We start from the raw sequence: 18491 nt of genomic DNA, 5'->3' as shown, positions 1-18491 counted from the left end.
ATGCATTCGAATTGATTCATTTACAATTATTCAAATTCATCTTTAATTGTGTTATGTACAGCTATGCGAGGTGTTGTTTTTAACAGTGGACTTGTTCATTTAAATGACATTAAGTAGGGCCACTACTCTCACATTAATAACTATATAATTATTGTATTCCTAATTTGAGAACCACCTTAATTGTAAACTTAATGATGTTCGTTTTGACAAAATGATTCCCATAAACCTTTTACAAAGGCCTTTTTTGATAAATTGTTCAGTAATGAACTTCCATTTTCCAGACATGTTTACAAATGTCTTATCTTGTTAATATAATAGCAAGAACGTCGTCTAAGCATACTAACGGTAATATAAAATGCAAGAAACTAAATTATAACTTAATGCTTTCCATTCAAATAGTTATAAAATTGTATAAATAAGTAAAATGGTCAATTATGAACATATTGTCAAGTGGATTTAAGTTATTTGTCCATAACTTTAATTGTGATTGTCATAATAGATATTGCAGGTCCCGAGTTTCTTGCTGTTTTTCGTTGATAATACACGCACAGCCGGAGCGGACCTTAACACGAGTCCAGCCCAACGTTTCGTTCTTGACAGTCCTTGCGTTCATATAGCTGTGTGTCGTCTCGCACGACGAGGTGAACGTTTTAGAGTCAATTCCACCGCACGAACAACCTCCGTCCGAACAAAAGGTCTCACGAAAGAACTGGTTGACAGAGCTTTTACCAAACTTACTTACAGGATGAAAAGATACCGTGTCTCCGAATATGTCCTTCGCTTCCTGTTTGAAGACATAACTCGTGCTAGTACCACATGCTTTTCTTGGAAATCCAAGATGCTTTGGCAATCGGTGGATCGACCTCGAACGTTTGTGTCGACGCTTGTTCTTCCTTTGACGCCGCTTTCCTTTAGAGTTCGTTTGTTTCTTTTCATTCAGAATACGTTTTGCATTCGCTGTAATAACGTTCATCAAATTTGCGGAGTGCTCAGCCAAGACAGGAACCAGCGCAGCAGAATCGTCGATGGCAAGGACCAGTTTGCCTTGCAACGGGACGACTTGATCTTTTTCCATTCCGGACTTAGCTTGGTCGCCAACGTTCAATCCGAAGGCATCTAAGGCTATAAACACCACCAGGGATGCAACTTGAGCGATGATATACACGATGGAAATCATTATTGTTGCAATAATTAAATGACTTCAATATATTGCAAAGTATTTAAACCAATCAAATATTCAAAAAGCAAAGATGTTTTGAGATAATTGTAATGCAAATAACGAAGTGTTATGATATCGTTTTTTTTATAAGTATTTTGACTCATTATCATATAAGTATTATTTATCCTTATTTTTGTTTTTGGATTCTATCAAAAATGTGCATTGAGTGTTTTATATTCGATAACTTTTGTTTTGTTTAAAGTTCGATGCATGCAAGCATGAGAAAAAAAGAGATTTACCTTTTATATTGTTATGGAGAATTATCCAAAAAATTCCTCATTCCTGGAACAATTTTACTAAAAGTGTTTAAACTCCACTGCCAGATGCGGTAAAGCCTTGGCATCATATCGTTACTAGCTATATAAACGTGCTCGTGACCAGATGCAGACTCCGACCATGGAGGAATGTGATTAGTATAGTATAGTATATGGTTGCAGAATATAAATAAAAAATAGACTTGTTATATTAAAAGTTCAACACATTTAACAGTTTTTACCACTTACGCAAATAAAATGTTCAGAAATCAATATACTGCAGTTTATTGTATTAGTCTTTCCTTAAACAGTTTGTACGATTTATGAACACATAACATGAAACATTAAGTTCAGAAACCACTGTACTGAAGTTTATTGACTTACACCTTAAACAGGATGTATGACGTACGAACAAACTTTAACTTTATTTTTGAAAATATCTCAAGTTATTGAAATAAATTTGCAGATATCTTTAGTACGTACAAGACAGTTTTTCTTGCAGTTTGTGCCGATATAATAAGATTTAAGAATAAATCCTTAAATACTTCTGAAATCGGTGCCAAAATTTTACTCTGCGTGAAGCATAACCGTGTACATGAATGCTGCAGACATCGAATGGTTGGCCAAGAACACAGGCTTATTAAATACAGTTATTCTGATGTATTTCACATTGCCACAAACAGCGTAAAAAACTGTCTTTTATACACTAGTTGAAATTCTTAAAGCCCCTATAGCGCTAAAAATCAACGAATATTTCTTACAATATTTTGTAAAATAAAGTTAACACATAAACAATAACAATAGCCAAACTTTCAACGCTAGGTGTGTTTTGATAACATAGATTTAACAAGATATAAAATGCTTTTTTTTGTAACACAAAATATTTTAATTTCCCGCACCGATATCAATTCATACGACGCACGAACACTAAATTGGTACATAAACACGTGTTGAATATATTTTACCACACAACAATAAAATGTGTGTATCTTGTTAAATATATGTTACCAGAGCCCACCTTGCGTTGAAAATTTGGCTGAAATGAATTTCAGGTTTAAATCAGTAAATAAATAGCATACTGCTTTGTCAGCAGACCCTTTAGGACAATGAACATACTAATGTGCTCTCAGCAGTTGTTACAGTTGAGTAAAAGCTCAAAGATGAATTTAAGCCAAGATCGGAACAGCGATTAACCAATCTACCAGATCAGTGACCTCGTTTTTTTTGCTCGTTTCGTTACCTATTTTGTGTGTAAAAAAGTATTAATACTAATTAATATGCATCAACCTCAACACATTAATGTGCACTAAAAATATGGAGATTGTATTCCATTTAGTAAGGCGATGTAGGACTAAACGGTGTAGGGCGAACAACATTCTTGGGCGTAATCCGTTATTGAACGACCGACTGTTGGTGTCGTGTTGCTTCGTCATCTATTTTTAGCATCATTGGTCAATAAATAGACGTTTTTCCAACTTATTAAACAAATATTTTGACAATATACTGCGACGAAATAAGTTTATGTTTGAATGAGCGCGATTACTTCGAGTGCTGGATATAGTAATTCATGAATGATGGTAAACATTTTTTGTTTTTACTACAATCACAAATAAGTGTCAAATAAAGTTTAGAACAGTATTCGGGTAGGAAGAAACGACGTACACATAGGCTTGTATAAGAAAACACAATAGCTGCTTAATTTTGCAAAGACAAAAACGCGAAACAATAAAAGTATGTCAAATGTTCGGACGTCTATGGCTTTGTGATATCTTATAACGTAAGTACAAGCAGAATACAAGTGCGTGTGTAGTTTGCACGGAGCAAGGCCGGTATCTAGATGGTTAAATGCAGATTTCGTAAAATTTTGTCGGGGGAATACCCGTTTCGACCACGATATTGATGAATTTATCCAAAAATTCATCCAAATTATAGCCACACTTTCACCATAATTTGCGAAATACATGAAAATTCATTTTTTTTCAACATCACCAGAATGATTGCAACTGACGTGACGGGCTGCTGGCGCAAAACAGGTTGATGGAGGACTTTTGACCACTACCATTATTCGTGAATTTTACATTTTGTTTAGGCCTTTGAAACTTGTTTTCCTTTTATATGTTTAATTTCAAAGTCTTGGTAAACAATGTCGTTTGGTTTGATCATCCAAGTAAGAAAGCATTGGTAAAAGCACATTTGCGATATTTTTTCTCCTCCATAGCACACTCTAATTTAAAAACGTATTTGTCGATAGCCTAAGTTGATCCCGTTTTTTAACGTTGTTCCACTGTTTCATTGACTCTTTTTCTTTACTTCCATTTTTTCGAAATCATCGTTTTAAGTCCAGAGCATTTGATTAAGTTCATCATGCAGTTGGACGCTGTATGTTATTGGGATTTTGAATTTTCCCTTTTCTTTAACGAGTGTTGAAGTTCCATCGTCATTGTCAATAATCATACCACATTTTCCAAAACCAAGAAGTTAACATTTAATTTGCTCAGTATTCGAGAGGGTGACGGCGTTGTATGTTTCTGAAAAATCTCAAGGATTCACCCATCGGGATTGAAGATCATTGAACCAATTAACCTCCGCAGTGGAATTTGTCTGCCGATAACAATAATAACAGCTAATTTACAGTGCATTATAAAAAACAATGTTGTTTATTTACTTGTTCGCTTTAAAACTTCGGAGTATAACCGAGTATGCACCAGTCCAATTGAAACCAAATCACACCACCAACCCCTGGGGATGGGCGGGAGATAGCGGGGGATCAATCCCGTGTTTTATGGGTCGCCGTGGCGTAGTGGATATGGTGTCCGCCTAGCGATCGGGAGGTGACGGGCTCGTTCCACAATATGGGAGCGTTCTTCCCAAAGACACCAAGTACTGGTTCTTGTCTCAGGAAACGGACTCGATAGCGTTTCAAATAACCCTTAGGCTTCCGATGCAATCGAGCTAAAATAAATAGGTTTTAACTTATCCCGTGTTTTACCTGTTGTCAGGGGTTTTGCCGGACTTTCTCCGTAGTTTGATCAACAGTAATTCATGCACGATGTATGTTTGCATACAGTTCATGAAAACAAAAATAAAACGTGTAAACAATTAAATAAACTCATCCATAAATAAGTGAGATGTATGTGTATGTTCATCTGTTCTTCCTTCTGTCCTGTACTGATTGCCGAGCAATTCTCTTTAGAAAATCGATCATTTTTTTAACATTTTAAGAAAACGGAACGATGCAAAAACAAAAACAATTTCTTTGGTCAAAATACATTAGTTTCAAGTTGATCTTCTGTCCTGTGTGCAAATATTTTCAAGCCTTAATTCGGGGCTCCAAAAGTAAATCAAAATACGCTGAAACTAACAAACTTAAGAGTAGTATTGCGGAACATAATTTTTCAGCAAACTGATGCCATTAAGGAATTTGTAACACTATTACATCGTAGATTGGTGCAAGACAATGATGCATTTTAAAATAATTTTGGACTGAACTTAATCATTAAAATCAAGTATCCATTCGCGTAACAAAATTCAACATGGCCCCGGGGACGATGTATCATTTATGTCAATTTAGCACAACGTCGTCAGATTTCCACACTATGTATTGTACTAGCCAAAAAAACAACATAAGATACATCTCAATATTCGGCCTTGTGAAGTTTTATATCGATTACAGAGAACTTGTAGATGATTTGATAACATGTGTGGGATAGTTTTGTAGAAAATATTTCTATCATAGATGAAAATGATGAAAATCTTCCGAGATACTACTCGCTCCCGAGAATTACCAGTACCTTTATTATATTTTCGACCATCAATGTTTATTCATTCTAAAAGTGCAGATTTAATGTAGAATTTGACTGGTTAAAATAGAGAAATTGTTGACAATATAGTACGATGCTTCGAATGTTGTTATTAGCGTATATAACAACAGGTATAGCATTGTCTGTGCTTTGGGAATAAAATACCATGTATGGACTGATGCCATCAACGTAAAATACCAGGTAGATGGTTATTATATATGTTGACAATATAATATCCTTCCTTGACTGTTGTCATGAACGTATAACATCAGGCAGAGTATGTTCTATATGTTGACAATAAAATACCATGCCTTGACTATTGTCATGAACATATCACAACAGGCGGAGCCTGCTCTATAGGTTGACAATTTAATTATCTTGCCTTGACTGTTGTATGAACCTATAGTGACAGGCGGAGCCTGTTCTATATGTTGACAATATAATATCCTGCCTTGACTGTTGTCATGAACATATAACAACAGGCGGAGTATGTTCTATAGGTTGAAAATAGAATATCCTGCCTTGACTGTTGTCATGAACATCTAACAACAGGCGGAGCTTGTTGTTTATGTTGACAATAAAATACCATGCCTTGACTGTTGTCATGAACATATAACAACAGACGGAGCCTGTTCTAAAGGTTGACTCTAGAATATCCTATCTTGACTGTTGTCATGAACATATAACAACAGGCGGAGTATGTTCTATAGGTTGACAATAGAATACCCTGCCTTGACTGTTGTCATGAACATATAATAACAGGCGGAGCATGTTCTATATGTTGACAATTAAATACCATGCCTTGACTGTGGTCAGGAACATATAACAACAGGCGGAGTCTGTTTTATAGGTTGATAGTAGAATATCCTGCCGTAATTGTTTTCATGAACATATAAGAACAGACAGAGAATGTTCTATATGTTGACAAAAAAATATCCTGCCTTGACTGTTGTCATGAACATATAACAACAGGCGACGTTTGTATTATAGGTTGACAATAGAATATCATGCCTTGAACATGTAACAACAGGCGGAGCCTGTTCTATAGGTTGACGATAGTATATCCTGCCTTGACTGTTGTCATGAACATATAACAGCAGGAGGAGTATGTTCTAACGGTTGACAATAGAATATCCTGCCTTGGCTGTTGTCATGAACATATAACAACAGGCGGAGCATGTTCTGTATGTTGACTATAGAATACCATGCCTTGACTGTTGTAATGTACATATAACAACAGGTGGAGCCTGTTCCATAGGTTTACAATAGAATATACTGCCTTGACTGTTGCCATGAACATATACCAACAGGCGAAGCATGTTCTATATGTCACCAATAGAATATATATCACCTTTTGATAAAACTCGGCCAATCTATTTAATGCGGCCTTATATACTGTCCATTTAACTTTTATACAATGATTTGAGACAAAAATGTAGTGGAAGAATTAGCAAATGGTGACCGAATATATTGCATATTATATACGAGAAATCTGGTTATTCATAACAGATAAACTAAATTACATGCATGCTTAAACATTCATAAAACAGATTGCGTATGGACCGGTTATAAATCATTTTATATAGGATAATTATATATAATGCAGTATAAATCATTATTAACAGTACAATCTTGGATAGTTCCCCGTGTATACAAATAAAGTTTCATTGTATAAAAATATATTGATCAATACTAGTGAATAAAGGCTTCCATATGGTACGAGTAAGGTTATAGGAATAATACACGTTTTCGAGGGCATGATCATCTGCGGGCGCTCGAAGGCACGAGGGCAGGAACGGATTTTGAGAGCGCCCGCAGATGATCATGTCCGAGAAAATGTGTATTTTCGCTATTATTGCATAAACAAATCACACATCCCAAAATAATGTTGAATAACATTGAAAACAATATATTTTGTTCATTCGACATCGACAAAATAATTCGATTATTTCAATACAGTTCAATGTTGTGGTTTACATATGCCTCACTCGGTCATCATCCATAATGACGAGGCTTTTCCTTCGGATAGGCAGTTTTCGATTTAAAATGTGTTTAAACAGTGGATTAATGCAAAGTTGAAATGCAGCCGCGAAAAGTAAGAAATAAGGAATTATTTTGGAATTTACAGCAGTAACGTTGAAGGTACATCAACACTTACATTCACGGCATTGTCTTTTGAAAGTGTTGAGTAAATAACTTTAACTTCATTGACGTTGCCAATAAAATAAAAGCTGTTGTCAAGAGAGTGCAGATGGTATAACTTGAAAAGTGGATTGAAATAGTCATTATCCCTGCATGCATGGGGAAACTTGTGATTATTCAGTTCCCCATTTATGCTTGGAAAGTCATCGAAGGCTGGAGAAGGGAAGTAACTGCGCGTGGACCAGGTTATGGATATGAAAAACACATAACAGGGCTTGAACGGCACGTGAATCGCATTGTTAATACACGATTTCTCCCGTTCAAGCCCTTCTTTTGCAAAGTTTCTGCACCCCGCCAGAGGGCATTATAGATAGAGTTTATGCAATAATAAATGAACATTATTAATTTTCGAACCCGTGCATAGAGAATGACTCAATGGGTATAACGTACGGAATTGTAAACATGATGTTGTGTTATTTATAACTTGTTGGTTTTCCAGAATCTATTTAAAATGCCTTGTTGGCGCATGCGCTTAATAATACCTGGCCTCGCTCATTGTAGTTGTCCGCTTCCCTGGGTAACAGGCATGTTTATATTAAAATGTCTCCAGGGGGAAAATGAACTTGGGTAACAGGCATGTTTGCATTCAAATGTCTCTTAACTTTTCTTTGCGATGTTTTCTATTGTATCGTTGATGGACCATTATACAAGATGCCCGCATACAAACATTAAATACGTTGCATTTCGGGGTTCCATCATTGAATCTGTATACGCGATTCAGTTTTATGTATCTCCGATGAATATCAGATCAAGGTCACTGTTAAATTAAATATAGTGTATACATAAGTTGGCAAATATTACCAATTCGAACTACAGAGTTCGTTCTTATAACCACTAAAAGGCCCTTTTGGAGGTTAAACACGCGATTAAGGGAGCCGTAACTTAACATATGGTTCAGATTAATTCATGTAATATTTACGAGTGAATTGTAAATTTCCAAAATAAACTCATAGCATTACAATTCAAATTAAAACTAGAAATGGTGCGGCAGATGCCGACGAGTATCCCCACGCTAAAGAAAGTCATTATGTACAATGAATCAATGAAGAATCGTTAATTCAGTGATAATTAAACGTACCATCATTGAAAGTGTATGAAATAGCTCTTGTTAAATATACGGAAAAATACTTTCGAAAAAATAGATATTTCATAATGTATAACAAACTATGTACACGGATAAACAGTGGCCTTTGCAACTTTAAATAATCATTCATAACTGTTGACCATCGTATTCATTAAGCCACAAGCGTAATAACTAGGTATATGTTGACAAACGCAGCAAAACCAAGTTTACTTTTTATATGCTTTGTGTTGTTTAAATCTTCTCCTCATGATTTACACAGGTGCACAGACTACTTCTCATTTAGTTCTTATTTAATGCTCTGAGCTTTTATGAGTACATTCGTACCGCTCAGAGTTCTTATTGCTAAAATCAAATTCAATGTAAAAATATTATGTCTCACATATGTCTATCAAATCGAGTTCAATCAACCTAATACATTGTTACAAACACAAAACCTGTTACAATCGACATCAATTTGCGTGTTGTTTGTTGATTAAGTTGATAAAAAACGTAATCATACCGAAAGCCAAGGTTTTGAATTAACGATTCGATCAATCGTACGGAGGTTCCGGATATAGTCGGTGTATTACGATTGGTTGATTAGACACGATATATATCTCGCGGATGATTGCGGAGCTAGCCGATAGCGTATTAATTTTTCGAATTCGGAATATCCGATTTGTCGTGCCGCAATGAGTTATGGGTAACTGGCATATAGCAAAAACGTACACATTTAAATGAACCGTTGATGTGTTTGAAACTTTCGATTAATATAATTGTTATGCGATCACATCGTATCACGTAAGTTGTTTTAAATGGCGTATTAGTGATATATTTATGATATGTTTGTGGTTATTTATGCCAGAAAATAGTTTATGCTGCTAATTTTACCGATTAAGTAGCGCCCGGAATCTAGGCGGTAAAATTTCCATGGTAAATCCTGTAATCAATTGCAACTCCAGGCGATCCGGAAGGGTTAATATAGCTGGGAGTTGGATTATTGCAACTAACTACTCATTGACTGGCTACCCGTAAACTGAACGACTGTGAACTTTTGAAACACGGTGGAAAATCAACTTTTTTATAACCACAGGCTAATATTTGATAATTCACCGATAACAATAAATCTTAACATTGTATGCTTTAGTACAATAAATAAACACAAACACGCGATAAACAAAAGCTTCAACGGATTGCGTTTGTGTGTAATGACGTCATCAGCATATTTGCTAAACGACAATAAATGTTAATATAGTCAGTATAACGTGTCATAATCCGGGCATCTGGCTAGCCAAATGATAGTTGTGTTGATATGTTCATAAATGTATGCTAAAAACAATGTTTGTGAATATTCTACATGCGTTTTTATTTGTATGTAAAATTAAAATGTACTGAAAGATTATTGAGGGATCAATATAGCGATGTTTTCCTATATTTTCACTAAGTGAAAAATATATAATCATATAATTAAACTATAATAGAACAAAATATTTTTTTCTCGAAAATCTCCTTAAATGAGGAACTATATTGGGATTATTTTATTTGATTAAGTAACGAGATTGATACGAGAGTTTCTCTGGTGGTAATCAACATTTATTGAATTATATTCAATGTACGGTTTTCAAGACTGAATTGCCATACAAGAGAGTATAGGCGTGAACGTAAATGAAACTTCTCACTCGCATGTACGTTGACGTGTATTGCATATTGGTCGAATAAGCTTCTTGTTTTATGTGCTTCGCAGTCAATGTACTAGAGGTACAGGTTCTCGCCCACAAGGCGAGTTGGCCATCATCCACGGGTATTTTTAACGTCCAATAATCAGTTATTATTAATTAATTCAGCAGTCATTACCGCACTACGGTGCAGAGAAATATGAAAACAAATAAAAACGTCAAACTGAAGTTTGGACCAAGATAACCACCACTACACTTGATCCGAGCCGACAAGCGATCTCCGATATACAAGAAAGTACAGTGCATTTTGAAGAAGAAACCAATACAGGCGAACATATATCGAACATTACGCCACAAACGTCGAAGACTTTACTGATTGGAGATTTAATTTTGAGAGGCATAACTAAGCGAGGATTATTCGAATATTTGGACATATGCACTTTGCCAGGGAAGACAATGCTAGATATCTGTGAGAAGCTGAGTAATATGAATACCTCGAAAATAGTAATATTTGCTGGTGAGAATGATGTCTCCAATGGCCAGCCGATTTCACTTATCAAAGATATAATCTTCAAGACTGCGCAATGCATTCAAGATCAGACAAATTGTGATATATTTATCTGTAAAATAAGTCCTCGACGTGATGTTGCTGTACGCGATTTCAACTTCATGCTAGAAGATGTATCGAGCGAACTTCCGGTAAAACTGATCGATTGTTATAATTATTTTGTGTACGGAAACGGACAATAAGCGAAACGACTATTCAGACAAGATGAAATTCACTCAAATAATTATGGACCAAATTTACTTGTGGCAGCAACTCAACGAAGTAGTGCATATTACTAAGAAAAGAATGCAGCAACAACAACAACAACATCGTCAACACCATCAAAATCAGCGGAGGCGTACTTCTAACGGTGACTTCATTAACGGGCATCGTGAATTCCGGAGCGCTATACCGAACTTCTAAAACGAGCTTCATGGCTTTAGGAACGGGCATCGTGACTTCCGGAACGGTTATCATGACTTCCGGAAAGGGCATCATGACTTCCGTAATGGGCACCATGACTTAATCAGGCATCATGATCTGAGAAACGGACACCTGGACACCCGGATTGTCATAATGAAAATCGTGACTTCCGGTACGTTCGTCGATACGTCAATCATAAAAACAGTCAACATTGCACGAACTGTGGACGTCATAATCACGTAACACGTGACTGCAGACTACCAGAAGACAATAGGTTACTGATGACAGACGTACTACACCGTTATATAGCACACATACATTTGGCATTCTTTCGTCGGTTTGTAACCAATTTGACTCGCACAAATGTAAGTGTAGTTAAATTATTGCTAATGATAATAAAAATCAACATACACCATATTGCTTAAGATTGAATAATGTTAGATGTAGCACAAAAAAACAATTTAGACCCTGATATATTGTAGCGCCTAGCTCTCTAGGGCTTGTAGTTGTTATTTCATATCGTCAATATAAATGGAAAACATGTCTGTTTACGCTTTACTTTTTATTTCTCTGCCATTTAATGGCTTGTTATATAGCGTCAGAATTCAACTGTAACAGTTCTTGGCATAAAATGTTAACAAATAAACAATTTGTCTTAACGATTTGAGTGTCCACGTCGTCTTTTAAAAAGGTTACAGTCTACTAATAAATTAAGTGCAATGACACAGGCTTATTAAATATAAAATAGTAGAAAAAGCGTAAAACAATTTACAATTAAATTAAATATGTTTCTTATTCTTATTCAGATTTATCAATAAAACGTACTTTATCAATGTTCGTTTCCGTTACTTTAATATTTCGCTTAAGATGTTATGCGACCAGTGTTTAAAGTTATGAAAATTTTAAGTGTCCTGAATAGTGAAAACCGCTCCTTTTATACCCATGGATGGGCAAAAACCCCAAACTGGACTAAGACCAAATAAAACCCACTTAAAACCCGTTTTTGTCCCATCCCCGAAAATGCCCAAATAATGACCAACAAAAAGAACGCTCAGTCCCAAAAATAACCCATTTATGGAACGCGCTCCATGGATACCAGAAGGAAACGGACAGGAACAGTCGCCATATTGGAAATTGATAACAATCTATCAACATAACTTAAACAATCAATATTTGACAGTAAAACCTACTGAATTCATAATAGAGAATGATCTTTTCATGTTTTCTCCGCAAGTTACAATAGACCAGACGATGCAAATAAGTGTAGTGATTATTTCGGTTAGCTCTCAGTGGGTTCGTATACAATTACACAACCGCTAGCAATGACACTATACTAGACTACTCACATGGTCGTCGACTAAAAACCTTGTCAGGATGGCATCAATCGTCCTCGGCAGTACACTCTTCGAGGGAAACGCTCGTCTGCTATCGTCAGCTGCACACCACTGATCCTCTGGGAATACTTACCGCGCGCACAGGCTAAACCCCCCGGGCAAGACACTAAGTCACAGGCTAATACTTACGTCACGGGCTCACATACACAGGCTCATCTACACAGGCTAATACATACCGGCTCACACTTATGCTCCTGGAAATACTCACCTCAGGAAACACGTCTGCACACGTCCGCGGACCGGGTAGCAAGAGAGCATGGTCATCCCATCAGGCATCTGCGTCCATCCCATTGGCTCCACATCATGCAGCATGGTCACGTCACATGAGCGACGCAAGCCGGGTACCACTCTGCAGGGGGGCGTGGCACTGGCACTACACTTCCCTCACTTTTCTCTTTTTGGGACGACCCCATACTCACAAAGGAATCGTCCCACCGAATGTCATAGTCAGTCCGCAACAGACGTCCCGTCGCACCCGAGGAAGTATATTGACTATCTCTCGGACCCCAATGCCCCTTTCGTAAGCAAGGAGGGCGCCTTCGCCATGCAACGTACTCTAAAGCCACTGCGCCCAAGCCGTCCCATGCACCCCAAGGAAGTATATTGACTATCTCTCGGACCCCAATGCCCCTTTCGTAAGCAAGGTGGGCGCCTTTGCCATGCGATGTACGCCTAGACGCAGCGACTTAGCGGAACTATGACAGTGCCCAGACTCCCCAAAGTCGGGACAACCTAATTGTTTCAAAACTACAGGCACGCCACAACGTGCGCAGAATGGGGGCCTCAACCCTAAATAGATCACAACTAATTTAACCCATTGGCCGGTTTTCGTACGACCACCAAGAATATTTTAATATGCATGCATACAGATTATTGTGATTTTGTTATAGACATATTAACATCTAATATTATTATTATGTTCCCGGAAAAGAATATCTATAGTACTTATGCAAACAGTGTTATTTTGATTTATAGTGTACCCGCAGTGGGCGACTCGTGCATAGACGAAATCAGGAATATTACAAAAACAAGAAAGAAGGGACTCTGGGATAAATGGGCTCGCCCTGCCAGTTCATCTACAAAGTGGAGCAATTAACAGCCTTCGGCTGCAAACAGCTACAGCATTGAAATTGGCCATTATAGAGGCCTGGATAGACAGCAAAACACGCTACAGAAAAGAAACACTGACATAATGTACTGGAGACTGGAGGGTTACGCACAATTATGTTAATCGCCATGGCGGTGGCTGTAAACAACAACATAAATTATTATTAATATTTAAATAATAATAACACCACAGGGAGTGGTATGCAACAGTTTCCCACGGCAGTGACATTCTCACAAGTCCGGATTTTCAGAGAACTACCAATAATAGTTGGCTGAAAGAGCTCACCGTTAGACTACACTAGATGCAACTTATTATTGCCTGAATCTCTCGCCCTGCCGCCAACTACCCGCCAGTATTTAGCGAGGCTACGCGTACCTATTTACGACCTTATGCGTGTTACATTTGGGTGAAAACACACCATCAGTCCAGGCACGAAAATAGAAATAATAAAAATGTAAATATATAAATAATGTATTTTTTAATATCTAATAACACAATTATAATAATCTTTATTTATTCTCTATTTATTTCCGGGTGGCAATACCAACTTCAGCATATCCACTCCCAATCAGGGAAACATGAGTTAACAGATATACTAAACAATCCGATGAGACAAAAAATGATAAGAGTACATGAATGATGTACACAAAGAGGGGAAGCCGAGGTATGAGTGTCAGGTCTACAACCACCGCCTTACAGTGGCCAACGTGCACCTACAACCTACCAGCCAAATTTTACATTACAAAAAATCTCTGAATTATTAAAAAATAGAGAAGGTATATTAAACAAGAAAAATGAAAAGAACCTACCAGTGAGGTCTACTCACAGGAGACCGTACAAAAATAAAAAGAACCAAAAGACAAAAGAATAATGGACTGGTGGGCGAGGCTAATAAAGGGCTAATGGAAACAAGTTAACACTTCACTGACACTAAATGGAGCGAAACACAACTAAAATAAAACAAGAAAAACAGAGAACTATTAAAGGTACCCACCCCCACCCTTTAAATAGATAATTACTTCAGGCACCCACGCTCGCTTACACACTTACTTAATTTCCACCGCTGGGACCGCTCCCAACGGCGAGAACTTGAGGGTCGCCACCCTTCAGAGCCACGCCTGAAAGGTCCCCGAGATCCATCCTCCGAGATCTTCTGGCGTACACACGCGGCGACTCCGTAACCGCACGCACCGCTCTGGCGGTTTACCGAGGAGTCGCCGTGACTGAACTGGTTCCTCTGGGTGTTACCAGAGGGAAACCGGCGACTGGACAACTCCTGTGGGACTATGCCGACAGATCTTTTGGGCAACCCTGTAAGGACTATGCCGAAAGGGTTCCCGTAGCTAGACGATTCTTCTGACGTGCTCCGAAAACTGGACAACTCCTGCGGGACTATTCCGGCAGGTCTCTTCGGCAACTCAGTAAGGACTATGCCGACAGAGTTCCCGTAGCTAGACGATTCTTCTGACGTGCTCCGAAAACTGGACAACTCCTGCGGGACTATGCCGGCAGGTCTCTTGGGCAACTCTGTAAGGACCATGCCGACAGAGTTCCCGTAGCCAGACGATTCTTCTGACGTACTCTGAAAACTGGACAACTCCTGCGGGACTTTGCCGGCAGGTCTCTTGGGCAACTCTGTAAGGACTATGCCGACAGAGTTCCCGTAGCTAGACGATTCTTCTGACGTGCTCCGAAAACTGGACAACTCCTGCGGGACTATGCCGGCAGGTCTCTTGGGCAACTCTGTAAGGACTATGCCGACAGAGTTCCCGTAGCTAGACGATTCTTCTGACGTACTCTGAAAACTGGACAACTCCTGCGGGACTATGCCGGCAGGTCTCTTGGGCAACTCTGTAAGGACTATGCCGACAGAGTCCCCGTAGCTAGACGACTCTTCTAGGGCTGCGACCGGGACGATCTCGCTAGTGTCCATACTGAAAGGAAATGGGAACGTGAATACTCCGCAACACCGATGACGAAGCCAAGCATAACAAATAAATAAAAATAAAATAAACAAATCTGGAAGATCCCTGCTGGACTGGATACGTCTTGAAACTGTTTTATCCCTCCGCTGTAGCTTCACCGTCACCGACGCCGCCAGTCTCACCGTTGCCCCTTACAGTGCTCATGTCGGTGCACACCCCAATGTGACGGACAACTTCGCAAACTGTAGGTAGCTGCAACGGAACCGCATCATCGATGCCTTCGGTGAACTCGTCTTCTCTGCCGCCGACGCCGCCAGTCTAACCGTTGCCTCCTTCAGTGCTCTCGTCGATGCACACCCCAATGTGACGGACAACTTCTTGAACGGTCGGCAGCTTGATGTTACTAGTTGAGACTCGGTAACCGCACGCACTGTTCCAGCGGACTTTCGATGTTACGCCATAACCGGAAGCCCTTTTCCGACGGTCTGCCGCGGTGACACCACAACTGGACGCTTTCTCCCGGCTGTCTTCCGCGGTGACGCCAGCCGGATCTGCATGTCCGGCGGTCGAGGTGGCCCTAACTCCGGACTGGACCGCCACCCGCTGCACGCGAAACATACCGACATAACTAGAACCCCCATGGTCCCGCTCAGTGCTCTCATCGGTGACCATCTGTGGATTCGGACGACTTCTGAAGCTGTCGGCAACGCAAACGGAACTGCTTCATGCACGTGGTCGGTATGCTGTAGGCTTCCCCCCTCGAGGCTCAAAACCTGCCCATCAAAAATAATAGTGGCCTCTGCCATATTGATGATGGCCCTGCCCGGATTCATCAAAATGTCGAAACCAAGTCGCATATCGACATCTGTCGGGGCTACATACAAATGTTTCTGATACCAGTAGTTACCAATCTTTAACTTAACTGGGCCTACGACAAAACCCTGCATGAAGGCATCCCTTCCTGTCATCAACAGCTTGACATCACGCTGCTTGGGAGGTGGTTGCTTCATGGCCTTATAGACCCGATCTGAGATGAGGCTGACCTCCGCTGCATCAACCATTACGTCACCAACCTGAACCTTCAAACAAAACTGCGCAGCTGAACCCAACTGGTTGACGCGACCTACTTCCGATCTACTCTGCTGCTCCGCCGCCTCGGTAACTGACATCGGTATCGACTCATTGTTGGCAACAGACCCGGCGCCCACACGACAATCACACCGGAAATGTTCCCAATCACCAAACAAGCACGATATGTCCCGCCTCGCCATCCCGGGATACTCGCCCCAATTTGAACCATACCTGCCTCGCTTCGCTCCCTCGGGGCGGACATTTGAATTTTGGTAACCACTACGGTACCCGTTGTTTCGCCGGTTACCGGCGCATCCTTGGTAAGCATTTGGGCCGGATCCCCTTTCGTAGGCATGTTGGTCCCGATGCCCACGTGGACCGCCGCCACCCGTACCCTCGTGACACCTAACGTGGCGTTGCTTGTTGAGCCCCCGGTTCTGGGTGCCGTGTTCATTGGAACAATCGGCTGCATACTCGCCATGCAATCCCTCGTCTCCATCGGAACGGCACACCTGAACCGGTTGTCTGACGCGAGAATCATCGTCCTGGCTCCCACAAGAGTCCGATAATTGCCCCACAGAACCCAGCAGCCGATCGACCACCTGGGTCAATTTGTCGACCGCCGACCCAATTACCGTATCTGGAGAGGTTGCTCTTCTCACCTCATGAACACACCTCGACACTCGCTCACTCTCTTGGCTATTCCTCGGAGCCGCGGCGCAAGCCAACTGAACATGGCTATATATCTTCATCATGTTCATCGCATCTCCCATCGATGCGGGTAACTGCAGGCTTACATGCTTGCCGGCCTCCTTGTCAAGCAAACCGTGACAAAACTTCGTCACTGCCTGCTCAGTGGCGTACGCATAGGGCAGATCACGAAATGCCGTTGTTGCCAGCGTCAGCACTCGATCGGACCAATCGTCCAGGGACTCGCCTACTTGTTGGATTTCCTGAAAACGACCCTGCGCGGTGGCTGGGAGCTCCCTGGCACCAAAGCGCTCCTGAAGCCGCTGCATAAGATCGGCGTAAGGTAACGTCTCCCTTCCTTCGGTCAGTAATGCATAAAAGTCCACCGCCTTACCAGTTAAACACCAACCAAGACAATCACCGCATTCTTCGTCAGACCAATCTTGCATTCTGGCGTAACGCTCAAACTTCCTCTTAAACAACAACCAATTGCTACATCAATCAAATAGCAGGCTCTTTGGCAGCTTGGTCAAAACATCCCGATCCCGCTGGGACGGGGGGTTAATTGGAACTAGAGGGCTTGTCTGAACGGGGACACTGCTGGGTAGGGTAGGGTTACCTGCAACGGGTGGATTGTTGTGTGCAGGGTTATTACCTAATATAGGTAAATTGCTGGCTACTGTAAGATTACCAACCACCGGTAGGGTGTTTTGCACTACTCACAACGGTTGGGTTATGAGGCATTGAGAAGCCACTTACAACAGGTTGGTTGCCATACAATGGGACGCCACTAACAGGTTGGTTGCTAGGCAGTGAGACGCCACTAACAGGTTGGTTGCTAGGCAGTGAGACGCCACTTGCAACAGGTTGGCTGTTATACAATGGGACGCCACTAACAGGTTGGTTGCTAGGCATGGTGTAATGGGTTGGACAAGGACGCATTATAGGAGCAGGAGGGCTTCTTGGGGCCCGAAAGTGTCCCAAAATGTTCTGCGGACGTCTCTCTAAATTGTGCTGGCACATTGTAATCTGCCGGGCGCCAGGGGCTATTCGCTGAAGGGGCCATGCAGGAGGCCTCTGAAGTAACCGAGCGACAAAGGCTACTTTGCCTAGGTCGCT

General features: G+C 40.4%; 1 protein-coding gene across 1 annotated transcript; it reads right to left on the bottom strand.

The window, feature by feature from the left end:
- Positions 1–12729: 12729 nt before the first annotated feature.
- LOC127873933 (uncharacterized) lies at positions 12730–16153 on the bottom strand. The gene is made up of 3 exons (XM_052418039.1): positions 15307–16153; positions 13524–15198; positions 12730–13185 (listed from the first exon to the last, which is right to left on the bottom strand). Exons 1-2 carry the CDS (start codon positions 15617–15619, stop codon positions 14702–14704), a joined length of 810 nt encoding a protein of 269 aa, XP_052273999.1. The 5' UTR covers positions 15620–16153; the 3' UTR covers positions 12730–13185; positions 13524–14701.
- Positions 16154–18491: the final 2338 nt, after the last annotated feature.

The sequence above is a fragment of the Dreissena polymorpha genome, chromosome 3 (genome assembly GCF_020536995.1).
Source record: "Dreissena polymorpha isolate Duluth1 chromosome 3, UMN_Dpol_1.0, whole genome shotgun sequence".
Lineage (NCBI taxonomy): Eukaryota > Metazoa > Mollusca > Bivalvia > Myida > Dreissenidae > Dreissena > Dreissena polymorpha.
This window is presented reverse-complemented; position numbering and strand designations above follow the sequence as displayed.